The sequence below is a fragment of the Dermacentor andersoni genome, chromosome 2 (assembly GCF_023375885.2).
Source record: "Dermacentor andersoni chromosome 2, qqDerAnde1_hic_scaffold, whole genome shotgun sequence".
Lineage (NCBI taxonomy): Eukaryota > Metazoa > Arthropoda > Arachnida > Ixodida > Ixodidae > Dermacentor > Dermacentor andersoni.
In genome coordinates, this window is record NC_092815.1 from 231,436,703 (window position 1) to 231,454,282 (window position 17,580).

General features: G+C 46.5%; 1 protein-coding gene across 2 annotated transcripts in view; it reads left to right on the forward strand.

The window, feature by feature from the left end:
- LOC126539816 (uncharacterized) overlaps positions 1-17,580 on the forward strand; it is a 212,396-nt gene that overhangs the window by 129,627 nt on the left and 65,189 nt on the right. For both annotated transcript variants that reach the window (XM_055075745.1, XM_055075746.1), the window contains exons 22-24: positions 9,132-9,219; positions 13,813-14,028; positions 17,070-17,149. In XM_055075745.1, coding sequence (XP_054931720.1) covers positions 9,132-9,219; positions 13,813-14,028; positions 17,070-17,149 — 384 coding nt within the window. The remainder of the gene's footprint in view (positions 1-9,131; positions 9,220-13,812; positions 14,029-17,069; positions 17,150-17,580) is intronic.

Consider the following 17,580-nt stretch of genomic DNA (forward strand, 5'->3'; position numbering starts at 1 on the left):
AAGGAGTGGCGGAAGGAGGACAACAACAGAAAGGAGCTACGCATCGATGAATGAAAGGGAATGGAAGCATGCTGCCATCGTTTTGAAGGAGCTTGAGCTCAAAAAACAGTGTTGGCTGATGCCGAGGTGCAGATGTCCCTCATCCAAACCAAACTCTTTGAAGCAGTGAAACACAACACTGAGGCTTCGTGCGCAGGCTGAGAGTATGTCAATACAGTTGAGGTTGACTTAGGAGCTTTGAGAGAGAACCTCAATTGTGACAAAGTTCGGGCCTCATACCACTGACCTTGCTATCAGTTGATAGAAATAGCTCATATTCAAAAATATTTGCTTCTGTACGCATCTCCCTTTTATTTGTCATATTTGAGTGTGTCTGACTATTTGCAATTTTTTTTAAGACATTTGCTGTGCATTTGACTAACCCTTCCCTTCTATTCTCTTTTTGAATAATGTAAACACTACTCTTTAGTATTCAAATTGTATTGTCGTTTTTTTTTTATTTTCTTCATGTGCTTACTAGAGAGTGACAGCATCGGGCAAAATGGTTTCAGCCCATCTTGACATAAAACATAGTTCTGCATCACTCAGGGAATTTTGCAGAGGCACTCAGGGAAAAACTGAAGAACTCAGGGAATTTGGGAATGCCAACTTGGTAGACACCCTGCCACACCTCCCAGGCTACTAGGCTTAATTGGCATTGCTTCATCGGAGGTTGGCGACTCATGTTGTGATTTCATGCCGAATCAATAAAGTTGTTCACAACACGCCGTTCGGTGGCCCCTCGTTGCCAACGTCATTGGGAGACGGATATCAGCCTCTTGTAGTTTTGCGCAACCTTTCACAAGACTAGCTTTGGACTTTCACGGCTGGCTTGAAATTATCATGACTGAGTTCAATGCATTCATGCCCACGGCGGATGAATGATGGAGGGGTTTGAGTGAGCGTTGTGTGTAGTTGCTGTGACCCTCAAGATTTCAGAATCTTTGACAGGTGACAAATCATGCCAAATCTGACAATGAAATGGCATGGACTGCACCTGCAATTTACCGTTAGAGCCGGCTGTGTGCTGAGCAATGATCGAGTCACGGGATGCGCAGTCATTTTCATTGAGGAAGGAAAACGTTAGGAGAGAGCATTACATCACGCAACCAGCCTTGGTAAGTGAATGCTCTATGAAGCCCATACCTTTGCTCAGCGGCGGCCCAACACATGACCTCTTCAGGGTGTCTACCAACCGGGAAAACTGGGTATTCTCAGGGATTTTGAGTAGTCTGAAAATACTCAGCGACAACTCAGGGAATTTCTGCTTCTATCAAGGAAAATTAGCTGTAATTTTATTGAAAAAGAAGGAAAGTCGCACTAATGCTCACTCGAGTAACAGTGAGGAATCGTAATGAATCGGCTTTGACGCCATGTTGTCGGTTGGAGGAGTTGGCAATGTACAGTCGACGCCTGCTTTTTGGCACATGTCCGATCATTCGTATGGCTTCACGACATCACCACGTACCCTATAGTCAAGTATGAGAACGTCTGAAATTTCGGACGCAAAAACCCTTTACCGTCCGATTTTCCTGACTTTTTGGAGTGACCACAAGTCCGAAACGGCATTAATGAAAGCCACCACCGCTGCTATTTTGATTATCTCAATGCCTCTAACCGGTGCTCTCGCACACAGAAACGCTAGGCCTAGCTGCTTCGACGTTCACTATTAAGCTTCTTGCTGTCTAGTGTCATGTCTTTCATTAAATCAATTGGTCGCTGTCAGCAATGGCACTAACTCCACCTGTGTAATACTCGCGATTGTCTTCGAAGCTCAGAAAGCACTGAGTGTTGCGTGATGCCGTTTTCCGAAAGTCACCTTCCCCTCAATACAGCAATGTTACGTGGTGAAGCATACAAGAAGTATTGCTCTGAAGCTTCACAAGCGTGTGAAGGGGCAGTTATCACGGGATAATGTATGTATTCCTTCATTATACACATGTGCACACGCCGTCTCCTGTCACAGCACAAACACCGGTTTCCCTAATAAGTGTATTGGCCAGCCTTCTGAGCTTTTTCGGATGTGCCTGTGGCGATTTGAGCCCTTAAGGGCAGTAAAAGACATGCATTCATTTCTTAGGACTTCTCGACTGTTCGGACATTTTCGCAGCCCATAGGGGGTTCGAAAAATCAGACGTTGACTGTAAAACTGACCAAGAGGATGCTTCAAATGCTCCATGGGGTAAACGCACGGCAGAAGGACAAGCAGAGACACGACCTATGCATAGAGGATTGAACGGGAAAGGAAGCGTGCTGCCGCTTCTTTGAAGGAGCTTGAGTTCAAAAAACAGTGTTGGCTGTTGCCAAGATGCAGATGTCCCTTATCAAAACCAAAATAAACTCTTTAAAGCAGTGAACCACAACACTGAGACTTCGTGCACGGCCTGAGAGTATGTCAGGACGGTTGAGGTTGACTTACGAGGTGTTGAGAGAGTCTCAATTGTGACAAAGTTCGGGCCTCATACCACTGAGCTTGCTATCAGTTGATAGAAATAACTCATATTCAAAAATATTTACTTCTGGATGCATCTCTTTTTATTTGCATTTGAAAATGTTCAACTCGATTTGCGATGGGCTTTACTATTTTAGCCTCTTGACAGCTGTAATATCCGTGACCCCCCCCGCTAGCCACCCTACCCCCACAAAAGCATTGTAGAAATTTCATTGCTTACCTTTCTAGTAGCGTGCAAGTCCAGAGGGAAGCTAGGTAGATGGTAGGTAGGAGAGGGCACAGGAGGCAGAGAATGGGTAGAACCGACGCAGTGGCAAAGCGAGTGAATAACAACTTTACCACTCTTGGCTCGCAGTTCCCATACAAGGGGGGATAGGGGATAAGTGTCTTGTCAAGGCAAGCAAACGCTACTCTAGACTCAACAGCGGTTGTGGGGAAAGAGGATATATTTAACCCTTTCACTGTCGGGTGTTTCTGGCCATGACGCAGCCCCAGTGTCGGCTTGGTTTCGGGAATATCAGAGTACGAGCATAGGGATTTTTTATATTATTATTACGATAGAAGAGCTGCGCTCGAGGACGGCGCGAAACATGATGCGTCGAAAGGAAACAGCGTGGGTGAGAAATCGCTGTTCTTCCACATATTTTCGGCTTGCCATGCATGGGAATGGTGGCGCCACCGTTCCAACATCTGACGCTGCGGAACTCGCCCCTTCCTCCGGGGAGAAGCTCTTTGAATCCGAATCCGAGCTTGGCTCGTGTTCGGAATCGCAAGAGCCATCGCTCCAGTCCACAGTCGAAGGCCCCGTGCGGTCAGTCATGCGAAAGTAACTGCGCACGCGGAGGGAGCGCTTTTAGCAGCGTGCACAATGCAGAGAAATGGCACGTTACATCGTAAGTCGGACACTGCGCTTGACGCAGGCGAGGCAGACACAAGCTGACAAGCTAGAAGAATGGGCATTTATTTGCAGTGCACGTTGAAATATAGACAGGTTAAGGAAGGAGGGGAAGGGAAACAAAGTAAGATAGGCAATCAGATTGGCACGTGTAGCTGTCGACTTCATCTGAGAAATGATAAGAAGAACACTGCAGTTATAACATTTCTCCATCAATAATACTGAAGACGCTGCACAGGTCTGCGCTCTCCTGTTGAGCGTCAGAGTTTCGTGGCCACTGTAGGTTCACCGTTTCTCTCTTGTGCGTCAAGGGGTGGGGTGATGACTGACACTGTGGTGGTGACATTTCACGAGTTTCGACTTTTGCCTTTGGCCCTGCTCTAGGAGTTTCTTGTGGAGTTCTCGAGATGGACAAGCTTTCACTTTCCCTGTGGCCTTGGGTAACCGTTGGGTCTTTCCTTGTGTGAACTTGATCAACATGTCACCGAACGAGGCCCTCAGGCGTTTCCACTGTCACCATCCTAGCTCCGTCTGCTGACTTTACCATGCCAGTCTTCCACTTATCACCTTTACTAAAGTTACGGACGTAAACATTTGTCTGGTGTAAGGGTCCAGTCATCCGATGTTCCCGATCTTCCTGCAACCAAAGAAGAAAAGCGTGTCGAGGCGGGACCAAATTTGGTAGCCAAGAAGTTCCAAAGGAGATTTGCCCGATGCAAGGGGTGCTCTCCAGTAGTTGAAAAGTAGTCTGCAAAGGCAATCTTCTAATCTGCCCTGGTTCATCGTCTTCAGCCCATCTTTAACAGTTCGGACAGCTCTCCCTGCTAGGTCATTCGACTGCGGATGAAACGCAGCCGTGCGCAGGTGGTTTATGTTATTGTTGTTCGCAAAATTGGTAAATTCTTGGCTAGTGAACTGCGTCCTATTATCTTTTTTATTATTTATTATTTATTAACTTTTTCTCCACGATTTTGATGGGGTGCGGCCCTTCCACGGAATTGTGAAATGTTTGTTCAATTTTCGATCCACATATGGAAAAACCTGTTTAATCGTGCCATATATACCTAACGAAGGGATATCTGGCATCTAGCTGCGGACATCCTGGCTAAATGTCTTCATCGGTATCGCTGCTCTGGCCCAGCTTGTCGCCACTGCTCGGGTCATCCGCACGTTCATGTATCCAATCGTCCTCAGTGCCGTCCATGGCATTGGAAATCTCTGTGACCTTAAAACTGTTTACAATAATGACCGTGGACACCGCACGCCATGCGTTTAAAATCGAAGAGCAGAGCCGCTGAAGTGACGTCTCCTTAGTCGTCTGGTTGGCGTTTTCTCGTGGTGGCCCTCTGCCATCCATTCAGAGTACTGGCATCTGAATTCTGCCTTAAATGGCCTATTAATAGACACACCCAGTGGTTGCAGCATGCTTGTTAAACCTCCAAGGATGACTGCCAGATGCGTATGAGCTTCTGCAAGACAAGCCTTTACGCGCTCTTTGAGGTGGCCACAAGAGCTGTCTAATACGAGCACGCCCTTCCGTCGCAGCAGGCCTCCCGGCCGGTTAGCCCACACCGTTTTCACCCAGTCCACCACTAGTTCATTGTACATCCAGCCCTTTTCTTGCACTCTGACGATGATTCCATTCGGGAAGCTCTCCTTGGGTAGCGTCTTTTGCTTAAACACTACGTACGGCAGAGCTTGCTTCCGTCCGCTGTGACAGATAGCATTACAGTACAGCGCTGACGATCGGCACTGATCGTGTGCACAAGGACTCTCTTCACACTGATTTGGTTGACCGTCATGTTCTCAGGAGCATTGAACCAAACAGCGTTTGGTCCGCATTTCCTATCTGGTCTAGGTGGTACTCGTGCTCCGCTCTCAGCACGTTAACAAAGCGGTAAAACTTGATCACTTTGTCATCGTACTCACGTGGAAGTCTTTGGCAGAGTGTTGTCTGGTGGCGGATGCTGAGTTGTCACTTCATAAATCTTTGAAGCCATCCCTCGCTTGCCTTGAAATCCGTAGGTGAAATGTTCATGTGGCATGCGGTTGCAAGGGCCTTGAGGTTTTATAATTAATAGACAAGATATACAGTTAAACCTGGATATAACGAAGTTGACAAAAGCTCGCAATTTTTCGTTACATGCAGGTTTTCGTTACATGCAGGTTTCGCGTGAAGGCTCGTACGAATGATGCAGAAACGAAACCAAATAGCTCAATATATCCGTGAAGGTGAACTCACCCTTCAATCATTTATTTTACACTAAAAAACTGCGTAATTTCCGCTTGCTTCTTCGGCACGAGTGTAGGCACAACACGCCGCTCCAAAGAGGCTAAATCGTGTAGAGCTCCTTCATCGTCGAGCGAGCCGACGAAACGGCGCATAACGTCCATTGCGTTCATCACCTCCTTTGCAGTAGGCACGTCACACGGATCTGCCTCACAAGCACCATCATCACCGCCATCCGGATTTTGCACGCTTTCAGCTACTGCTGCATCAGACATTTCTTCTGTAGTCACGGCGGCGTTGTCGGCAAACAAAGTCAGTCAGTTCAACGTCGTCGGGTACACCACCGTTAGTACATAGCTCGTTCCACGCTTCGGCCACATTGGACGGAGTAGAAAGGTCTTCCTCCTCCTCGTCGGCACCAGCCCGTGCGTTTTTGGCTATTCTGGCCTTTAAAAAGCAATTCGCGATAACTTCTGCCCTGACCTCTTGCCAGGAGGCAGCAAGCATCTCGACTGCTTGATAAATGTCGATCTTCATCTCCCGTTCCAGACGGATGTCGAGAAGTATTTTCAGGATTAGTCGGCGCCGGTAACAGCATTTAAAACTGTTAATGACCCCTTTGTCCAGGGGTTGTATTAGGGACGTGCAGTTGGCCGGGAAGTAATGCAGTTCGATGTTCGACAGCTGCAGGCCCTCGACGTGGTGCGCCGAGCAATTGTCCAGCAGTAGGCAAACTTGACGGCCTTGCCGCTTGACGTCCTGGTTAAATTCCTTTAACCACTCAGAAAATATTGGCCGAGTCATCCACGCTTTGGAATTCGCCACATACTTCACGGGCATACGCTTCGTTCCCTTAAAACACCTGGGACGGGCACTTTTGCCGACAACTAGCGGGACTCGCTTGTCTGTGCCGTCGAGGTTGGCACACAGCAGAATCGTTATGCGGAGCTTGCTCTGCTTTCCACCGCGGCAGTCATCGCCTTTTAACGCTAGCGTGCGGCCCGGAAGCATTTGATAAAATAGAGCTGTCTCGTCGGCATTGTAGACATCAGCCGCCTCGAAGCGACTCAGGATTCCAGGCAGCTTGTCAGCCACCCACGAAGCAGCAGCATCGCTGTCTGCGGAGGCAGATTTGCCGCTGATTACTCTTCCGACGACACCGTGCCGGCTCTTAAATCCCTGCAGCCACCCGTTGCTTGCCTTGAAATCGTCATGACCCAAGATACACGCAAAATCCTTTGCCTTCTGTTGCAAGATCGCGCCACTTATGGGTACATTTCTGGCTCGCGTGTCCAAAAACCACGTGAACACTGCCTTGTCCACATCGGTGTATGTGGACAGCTTCAGTCTTTTTTTCTTCGAGCTTGTTCCCGACTCCACTGCGTTTCTGATGCTGTGTTCCGCACTCAAAATCGTTGATAGTGTGCTCGCTGGAATGCTGAAACGGGTGGCAACGTCCTTCTTCTTCTCGCCCGCGGAGACTGCATTTAAAATTGCGAGTTTGTCTTCAAAAGACAGAACTTTTCGTTTTCTGGCAGTAGAACTCATCACGACCAACCGACGACGCAGTTAGAAGCGGAGACGCATGACTACACGCCGACAGGCAGGCCTAGCACCTCCAAAACAAGTCTTACAAACCAGTACCAGAGCACAGTTGACACACGCACACGTGCAGAACGCAGAACAACACTCAAGATGGCGAATGCAACGCATCCATAGAGAAAGAAAAAAAAGTGACGGATATCGTTCGTCATCGTCCCTCCCCCTCTCCCTTCCGGCGCCTTGGCAATGAAAGAACCGGCTATCAGCGTTGCTTTTCAAGTGAATTCTTACACATAAGTGTGTCTAAGCCGTTGAAACAAATGAAAATCACAAAATAAGAATGCTTGTCCTCAAATCCATACGAAACAAAATAATTCTGCAAGAGAAATCCGCTGCCGATACCAATGCCACCTGGTGCCACGCTAGACAAGCAAAGCCTGAAAAGACTGCTACGTTAGGCACGGAGCGGCGCTAGTTGCCGCCATCATCATCATCATCATCGCTAACTTTGCTCGGTCGCGGCAATCCCTGGCGTTCGCGTAGCTGCTGGCTCCTTACAGCATTAATATTCAATAATCTAGAGCATTTCTTCGGCCGAATTTTCCTTAAAAGTGCTAAAAGTAATGACTGATCAGCTTTGGGAGTTCGTTACATCAAGGCTAACCGCCGCAACGCGTTCGTTACATCAAGGTCGAAAATACATGGGCTTCAATGGGGGCAGCGTTGGGGAATTCAAAAACTTCGTTAAATCCAGGAATTCGTTACATATAGGTTCGTTACATCCAGGTTTAACTGTAGTACAAGGTGATAATATACAGGAGGAGGTCCCAAGGTCAAAGACTGTAATGGGACCTCCTGTACAGTGTATAAGTAAAAATATAAACAACAGTTGCAACAAATAGTACGCGGAGCATTTTGGTTGACAACACGTAGCCGTGTTTCCTGATGTCCGTAACGTATTTCATGAGCTCCTTCTCGAGTGTTGTAAATTTGCAAGGCTTGCCACGGAATGTGTTCCTAGTCTTGTTTGTTGCGACCAGCTCATCCTTTTGGTCGCACCAGCGACACACGCACTTGTTGTCGACGTGGAAATTCCGGCCGGCTGCACGTTTTCCATTCTGTTCGGCGTATGCGACGACTTGAAGTTTAAACGCAGCATCGTACACGGTTAAGCGTTCTTTCTTTTCTATCGCAAGCGGTTGTGCTATAGGCAGTCGTCAAAATGAATGGCAGCACAAAAGATCAATGGTGCCGGCTAGAAAAGCAACAAGATCTCCCAGGTAGTGCCGCATGCCCGAAACTCACAGATAGCACCGTGTGACGAAGCCGCAGGACAGCTATTGCCATCTGGTGGCTCCAGCGAAATCTGCTGTGCGTGAGACGCGACGACGCTGCCGTTTGCTGGCAAGATTTTTTTTTTTTTTTTTTTTAATTTGGACTGCCAAGTTGGGGGGAGCAGCCCTTACACAAGCGCGGCCGTTAGGCAACTGTATACGGTAGATAGCAGTCACAGGGAAGTCTGGACAATCAAGCTGGTCCAAAAGTCAGTTGCCCGAAAATTTTTGGAGGCTTTATATGCAAGGGATAGTTGCGAGTTTCTTTTACATCTCTGTTGTGCAATATAGTAGCCTAGTACACTCCAGATACCTCAGGCTGTCTATGCTGTAGCGTCCGCAAAGGGCAACAAACGAGAAAGTCCTCACAGCATTAGGGCTGCCAAATGTAGAAGACAGTAACTATGTGAAATGTATGTCTGACACGATATGAAATTGAGATTTTGAAGGTGATTAACAGTGCAGGTGTGTGTCGGTTGTGGATACGATTTCTATTCAGTGTAGCCATATATTTTGATATGTACTCTTGATGTAGCCTTACAGTGCCCAGAAATTGTTTCACATAATTCGTGGTTTGATTTCACTGGTTTCAACTACTAATCGGGCTTGACTGTATTGTGACCCTTGTTGCCGGTGCAGGGAATTGCTGCGCAAGGTGAAACCCTCCCTGGTGCCTGATGTGGAGCCTGAAGCATTGGAGATCTGTGAGCCAGCTTCCTTCTCTCAGGTGCTTGCTCCCTTCCTTGTCTCAGCCCACTTTTATGGTGGAGAGGTGGTTTCCGATTCATACTAACTTCCTGCAAAATGCAGTCAAATATTATTATAACAAAGTTTCTTCAGACATGAAGATATCTGAAAATTGCATACAAAACAGTATGTCCGTATTGCATGCTTTATGGCCTGGGTGCCATGAATAGTAACCTATCTTTCTTGAACACTTAGAGTGTTCTTAAAGCTGTGCATTTTGCAATTGTCAACAGTTGTCCTTGAAGTGCCACCCACCACAGCTTCGAAGCGCAAACAATTTAGGCCTAGCAACAACCTTGGCACAGAGTTGCCATGCGATAAGCTGCATGCATGGTTGTCCCCAAAAGTGTTTGTTTGGCAGGATGTCATGCAGCACGCCATTGGAGGAAGCTTGTTGCTATACGTAGGTTCCATAAAAAGGGAAGTGTAATTTCCCACTTCCTGCTAGTGTCAGAAAGAGGTTGCTTGCAGTGCCCTGCCGCATGCCCACATCACTGCAGCGAAGTATATTGCATGCACTTTGTCTTGACCAATTTTAGGATCGAAATAACGAAAATTTGGGCCCATAGAAATGCATGGGTTTCAAACGGCACCTTCGGTCAGCATCGAATTAACCGAAAAAATCTAATAAACTGGTCTACTGTATTCAAACAAATGTACGTATTTTCCACATATAAGCTGCATTCCCAATTACAGTCGATGAACCATTTTCCGGACAATTTTCCTCGAAGCCTTCTCGGCACCGCCACGTACCCCATAAGATTAATGTACGAGAACGTCTGAATTTTCGGCTGCAAGAAACCTTTGCCGTCCGATTTTTCGAACTGTGACATGCCTGCAGGTCCGAAACGGCATTAATCGAAGCCACTGCTGCCGCCATTTTGATCATCTCCCTGCCTTGAACCGGCGCTCTCACATGCAGATCCACTGGCAGCCGTAGCCACCACTGCGGCAATGCTAGGCATAGCTATTTCGACATTCGCTACCAATCTTCTTGCTGTTCGGTGCTGTGTTTTTCAGTTAAACAATTAGCAGCTGTTAGCAATGGCGCTGACTCTGCCTTTGTAATCTTCGCCAATGGCTTTGAAGCCTGGAAAGCACAGCGCATTGCCTAATGCCGGTTTCCGAAAGTAAGCTTCATCTTAATAAAATGGTATTACACAGTGAAGCATACAGAGAGTGGGAAGGGGCAATTGTCTGTGGACACGGTCATCGTCATCATCAGTCTAGTTTTTGTCCACTGCAGGACGGAGGCCTCTCCCTGCAATCTCCAATTACCCCTAGCCTGCACCCACTGATTCCAACTTGCGCCTGCGAATTTCCTAATTTCATTAGCTCATCTAGTTTTCTTTCGTCCTCGACTGCGCTCCCCTTCTCTTGGTACCCATTTTTTAACTCTAGTGGTCCACCGGTTATCTATCCTACACATTACGTGGCCTGCCCAGCTCCATCTCTTTCTCTTAATCTGAATCAGAATATCAGCTATCTTCGTTTGCTCTCTGATCCACACCGCTCTCTTCCTGTCTCTTAACGTTACACCTAACATTTTTAGTTCCATTGCTCTTTGCACAGTCCTTAACTTGTTCTCGAGCTTCTTTGTCAACCTCCAAGTTTCTGCCCCATATGTTAGCATTGGTAGAATGGGACATGGTATGTAATCCTTGAAGGGCTCCTGAAACGGTTCGGACAAATTTTGTAGAAGCGAAGGGTACAGCTAAAGTTAAATATTCACATCACCATTTGTGTGAAGCGTCTCATGTTAAGAAAGCGATGGACGATTACAAGTTACCCTCCTCCACAGCCATGCATTTTCTCCTCAACTCGTTCATCGAGTAATCGGGGCCAAGCTCCGCCTTCACTGGTTCTGCCTCATGATGGCACGTCATGTCGTCTACTTCCGGTTCTCTGGGAGCAAGTGCGTGAAGCCTCTCCAACCTTTCTGCCAGCTGCTTGGCAGTCAACCCCAAGCGAGAGCTATCGAAGCAGCGTGCATTGCATGCATTCTGTCGCAGTTCCGAACGTGTCTGGTATTCTGGTAACCACAGGCGTTTCGACGGATGGGTGGAGGCATAAACTCAAGCTGATGAAGGAACTTCAGCGTGGACGTACATGAGCTGCCTGATCGGTCTGCACGGTCAAGCCACCTGTTGGCGCAGAGCTTAACCAGCCAAACAAAGAGCTAATATTGCTTTAATCAAGTGTAAAACATTTTAAACATTTATGAAAACATGTTAACGATTACACTCCTGCGAAAAATTTCCACCAGCACCAGTAGAAATAAACTTCGTTACAGTTACTGTGCTTGGTTGAGCTCTGTGCCACCAGGTGGCTGCATTGTGCAGACCATTCACGTTAGCACTTCTGCTCATCCCATGAAATGGCACCATCAAACAGCCAGGCCCTGTCCCCTTGCACTTGCCTGAATACTGGACTAACGCCATTGCGTTAGTAATCTTCCGGTGTAAACTGATGGCCGCAAGCGTGCAAATCCTGGCGCTGATCGGATAGCGGCAGTCTGATGCGCTGCAGCCACTCCGCTTGTCTGCTGCCTTGCAGAGAGACACGGTGTCGCGGCTTGACATATTGCCAGTTGCTACATTTGCAGCGCACAATGAAAAAAAGGCGAATCATGGTGCTCGTGCGAAGACTGACCGACACTGACTGCGGAGCTCTCGTCAAAATGGAGCACGTTGTAACACAAGCAGGCGATGCTTGCTGTGTGCCGGAAGTGCTTAAGTGTAGCGAGAAATTGTTGCAGTAAAACATATCTTGTTCTTACTGTTTCTATGGATTTAGTAATTTGTTCTTAAACATTTGCGGTATCTTGTTTTTGGTTGATCATGTGTGGCCACATCTGTGCTAACTGAGATGGTACATGGCAAGCCTTGTTGCGCATAAATGGGCCGGTTTCGGTGCAAATAAAACCAGTTGTTAGTTAGCGTTTGTGTTGTGGTTTGTGTTTCTCTGTCTCCATCCCAGTCGCGCTGCGCCTTTTGAATAGCTTTTAAAGAGAAATTGTTTTGCGTTCTCTTTCTCTTACTTTCTTTATATAGAAACAAATTAACTAACATTCCAACTATTATGAACAACATTTGTTCACCATAAAGTTAGGAACATTATCGATGACGTGCCCTGGGCAGCCAATAGGATAGCTCGCCCTACTAGCATCACTAGGGCAATTTACGTCAAATGGTTAGGGGCAGCTTAAAATTCAGCTGAGCAATGTGCTGCGATCGGCAGCGATGTTCATTTTTAGAACCTTATAATAAAATACATGCTTTACATGGAGCACTTAGATGTGTCAATTAATGATCAGAAGGACCTACTATAACGACTCAGTATGTTTGTACAAGATTGTCAAAATCGTTTCAGGCTCCCTTTAATTATACACATGTGCACCCGCCCTCTCTTATCACAGTACAATCACCGATATGCCTAATAAGTGTACTGGCAGGCCTTTAAAGGTATTTTGGATGTGCCTGTGGCGATTTGAGCCCTTGGGGCCAGTAAAAAAAGGCATGCATTCATTTTTTTTGGACTGCCTGATTTTTTGGACATTTTCGCAGCCCCTAGGGAGTCCAAAATATTGGACTTTGACTATACAACACCCCGCAAAGAAAGAGGAAGTATGTGCATATAACCCTCGCAAATAACTGCATGAAACACCTAAATCCCTCTAAAAACATTCTCCATTCACAGATGGAAGAACTGTACATGTCCCGTCTTCAGTTAGCTGTTCTCTTCCCCACGCCTTCGGCAACGCTGATAGCAGAGAAATTTGCGCTACAGAGGGAACACTTTATACCTCCAGGCGAAATTTGCACTGCCGTAGGAAGGCACACCTGAAATCGAAATTTGCATTTAACCTGCACCTCTGTATCTCTGTTAAATCACATTAATTTTTTTTTTTTTTCTGTGCACCAACAGCATGGAACAGGTTAAACTCACATGTAGATGGAAAACATCAGGCTAAGTTCGCACAGCACTGTATAAGTGCTGCCAGCGTCGTGCAATCAATATTCCACTTCCCAGCATTGTGTCGACACATAATGGGCGAAAGCAAAATGCTCCTGTGTCCTCAGCCACCACAAAATTTTAAGGAGGCGGAAGCAATAGAATGAGTAATAGCTTGTAAACAAATTTTCTATGCAGCTGGAGTTGTGAGAAATGTTGAACTTGCATGAACGTTGGCACTTTGAAAATAAACTGACTCCAGTGATACCAACCCGTTTCATTTCTTGTAAGAGCCCACTTTTTTTAGATTTGTCAACATCTGGCTCTTATGTCAAGGTTTTATGTAAATCCCACAACTATTGGAACTATTCACTTCAACCTAGAATAGTGATGTCCACACAAGCCCAATAAGTTGTTTGGCAAGGTCTGTGTCGAACTGTTGTCTTTTCTTCTCCCAAGCCTTTGGTGTGGTTGCTGTATGTGTTGCACATTACTCGTATGCTGTGTCCCCCCTTCTGAGAGCCCAAAGGGTCGGTTCGGTGTTGCATACATTGCCAAAGAAGCATCTTCTAGAGACCAATGCTCTAGAGCAATGCACTTATGTGCTCTGTTATTACAGGATTCCCTGGTGCCAGATGCTTGTCTTCCCACAACACCGCAACAAAGGAAAGAAGCCCTTTCATTCAGCCCACTTGTCTCGTCCAAGAACCGCTGGACTCCTCCGTCTGGCAGTCCTAGTTCAACGACACGGCCCACAGTTGTGCGGCTTCGGACACCCCAGAGGGCCACGCAGTCGCCGCGCAAGAGGCGCTCCCTCTATGACTTCCGGGCTGATGTATGTTGCGAGTTTGCTTTACAGCTGTGGGTCCATACACTAGTTGATGGGTAAAGCAGCCCAACATTTATTCCATCCACACTGATGCTCAAATGCTGTTCCTCATAATGTGAACTAAATGGTTGATGCTTGAGTGTCTGTACATGCAGCGTGTTTAGAGCATGGTGCGAATATCAAAGAAGCAATTTGTTTTGTTAAGAAACTATTCAAGCGGCTTTAATGACGTAATCATGCGTTGTTACATACTGTCCACGCAGACATTAAGGTGTGAAAGAGATTAATTTGCATTGTGGCCAGTAACAAAGCACTTAGTTGGCAAGGTGATTCTCTGAGAGCAAGCAGATTTCTGTAAAAATTTTGATTACAGAACGCTGCACGCCGCAACCAATAAAGGCCACCTTGTATGCCTAAGCTGATAAATTACTGTGTGAGCAGCAGTATTGGTGGTGTATGCTCAAAGTTTTCAGGTAATCCCCCATCCCCTCTCTTTACTAGGGGGGGGGGGGGGGGCAGTTAGCAAACTTTGGCCAGTCACAGTGGTGGAAAAGCTGCGCCAACTGTGGCCAAACTGTGCCGAGAGGGTGCCTTTGCACCATCTTGCGTGAAAATAGCATCTTAGCGGAAAATTGTGCCAAGCCTGTGGCAAAGCAAGCATACGAGGAAAACGCTCCTTCTGTCGATGCTTTGCATATATAGAAACTGAAATCAAATCCAACAGCACGCTGTCATCATCATCGTAGAAGGAAGCAGAGGCTTGTTGGAGTCGTGCGGTTCATCATTCCCGCATTTTTCTCTGACAGACATACAATGTAGTGCCACTGCGCCATCTTGCTGGCGCTCTTTGTTTCGGTGTTCATCGAACACGAGTAGCGCCGCGGAGTTTGCCGAAGGAGGATGTCGCATTTTAGGATTAAAGGTTAACTTTTTCTATGTTTATGGGTGATAGCAGGGTTTTGTAACAGCCGCTGTGATTAGAATTGCATGCGGTGCATAGTTTAGAACGGTATTAGTGAGCACGTGTTGGCTTCCGCATATCTGAGTTAGTGAATAGATTATGATTAATAATTGCACCACCAGTTTTACTGTTCGCATATATATGGGCCAGGTTGTTAATTTTGGCATTCTGCATATAGTGCCAAAATTAACAAAGCGTGATCACATGGGGGCCATTGAGAAAGAAAATAGAAGAACTGTGCAGGTATTCGTCGCTGGCCTAAGTGCATTCTACAGTCATGTTTACATTTTGTATGTATTCTTGAACTTATTTTCCCTGTCCATACATTGCGACTGATTTTCGCAATGTCATTTCGTACATGCGACTCAGCTGTCGGTGCACCCCGAAGTTTGTGAACCGTCAGGGTAACCTTTACTATAGCTCTGGTGTTTCACTGCTAAGCTCGAGATCACGGGTTTGCTTGCGGCTGCAGCGGCCGCATAGTGATGAGAGAGAGATGCAAGAACCCTTTCAATGTAGAAATTTCAAAGGTTCAAAAATAAAATTTGTTTGCATAACTTTTTACATTGTGCCATGCTTTAATGAATCAAATGAGAGAAAGCGAGGACCTTATATGCTGTTGATTGGTTTTGATGGGTGCAGATTTATGAGGACTGTGGTCGAATGTGGTACACGGTGAGAGCCTCCACTTTGATGGGTGCCTCCACGTTTGTTGACACAAAACTCAAGTTTGAGTTACTACACTAAGTCGGCGAAATAGCATTGCTGACGCAAATGCAAAATACTCTTTACGTCTTGTGCATGCACAGTGACGCTGATGCTATTTCTTTGTTCAAAAGCTCCCTAACGTGCATGGCATGGCACGAGTGTATTGCACTATGTCATGTTCGGTGGAGGCGTGCATACTCGATCGGTCTTGCCATGAGCCTTTGCCCACGAGCTGTGACTGTCGCACTGTGTTGCATCCTCGGTTAATAAACCGGCGTTTGTTGACAATCTTTCTCTTCTGCCTTCTCCGCGCCATGTCGAGGGAGTCACTGAGCCCGGCCGCAGCGACCCTTATGCGTTGTGGTGCGAAGGAGCATCGCGTCCTTTCGTAACCTCGTTCGCAAGATAAGCCTCGCACAACCCATCTCCACAAAATATATACAAATTTTCGTGGTATATGATAAGCATACATGCATTTGACCCTCGCCAAAAGTGCTTGCTTGTGCGCCAAATCGGCTTTTTGCCTGTGCCAACACTTCCGCCGAAAGGTTAAATGGCTGTTCCACCACTGTATTCATTGTCGCTCTGTGGCACAGGAGGGGTAAGTGGGGAAGTGTGTGGGGAACTTGATGATGACAGTGAAAGACTACCCACCTTTCACCAGTGCGTGGTTTATGTAACCTGTAGATATGGCAAAAGTGGCCCGTCTAGTTTAAAGGGACCATAAAGAGCCATACTAAGCCAGTTTGGACTAATAAAGCATTCTTTAAAAAGGGTATGCTGGTTAACTTCGCCATAATAGGTTGATTATTGGATAGGAAAATGAAGGTCAAAGTGTTCCATATTTTGAATTTCCTGCTGAAATCCGAGCGCCGGTATATAAGTGACATTATGGATTACAAAGTATATTTTCATATTTGAGCCATTGTGGCTCCATATAAAAGCTGTTAAAACTTGCTGTGTTCAGTCTTTGGATCTTTTAGAATGCAATGTGCTGGTCCATTTTAATTAACCGGTAAAAGATTAACTTAGCCGGAGCAGATCATCCACGACACCACGGCGAGCTGGTGCGGCAACTGCGAGGCAGCGCCGTCTTTCGTTTTTGTCTCCCCTCTGGCTCATCGAGCCTCTTCACAACTTTTTTGGCATTGTACTCGAAGGATAGTTCACTGTTGATACAGCTGAAATAGTTTTCTCCTTATGTGGACACCATTCTTGCCTGGTGAATGTTTATGGTCAGTGCTTGATTAAATCATGATTTTTTTCCCCTTTGTAATGATTTTTCTTTGTCTTTATTTTTATGTGGTGTGTACTTGACATATTGGATATTGCACTAGCCTGTGTCATTGTGTAATTAATGGCAAATCATTTCTTGTAGGAATTTGTACAGGTGGTCTCTCCGGTCAAAAAGAAACAAGTGCTGACTGAGCATCAGAAGGAAGTCCGTAAAGAACGGAGGTAAATGGATGCACGTTGACCCCGAGCATGCAGTTTTTCTTGTGTCGAGAACGGTGTGCAGATAAGCGGTTCTTGGATAGTGTTCTGAAGCACAATTTCTGTCCCCAAAGGGGTCACCCTGGCCATGTCAGCTGTGTTTGAATGGAACCTAAGTGCACGAATACTTGTGTGCTTTGATTTAGGTGCACGTTAAAGAGCCCCAGGTGTCCGAAATTAATTCAGAGTTCTTCATTATGGCGAGCCTCATGATCAGATTGCGGTTCTGGCACATAGAACCACAGAATTTAAATAATGTTTATCGAGGCTAGTTGGAGCCACGTGTGCTCATTCGGGGAAAACTTGGCAATAGACTTGCACTCTTTGTGCATCTTAGTGTGGTTCAGTAGTGGTTGCTGGAAAATATTCATAGGTTTGCTACAGCACTACACACC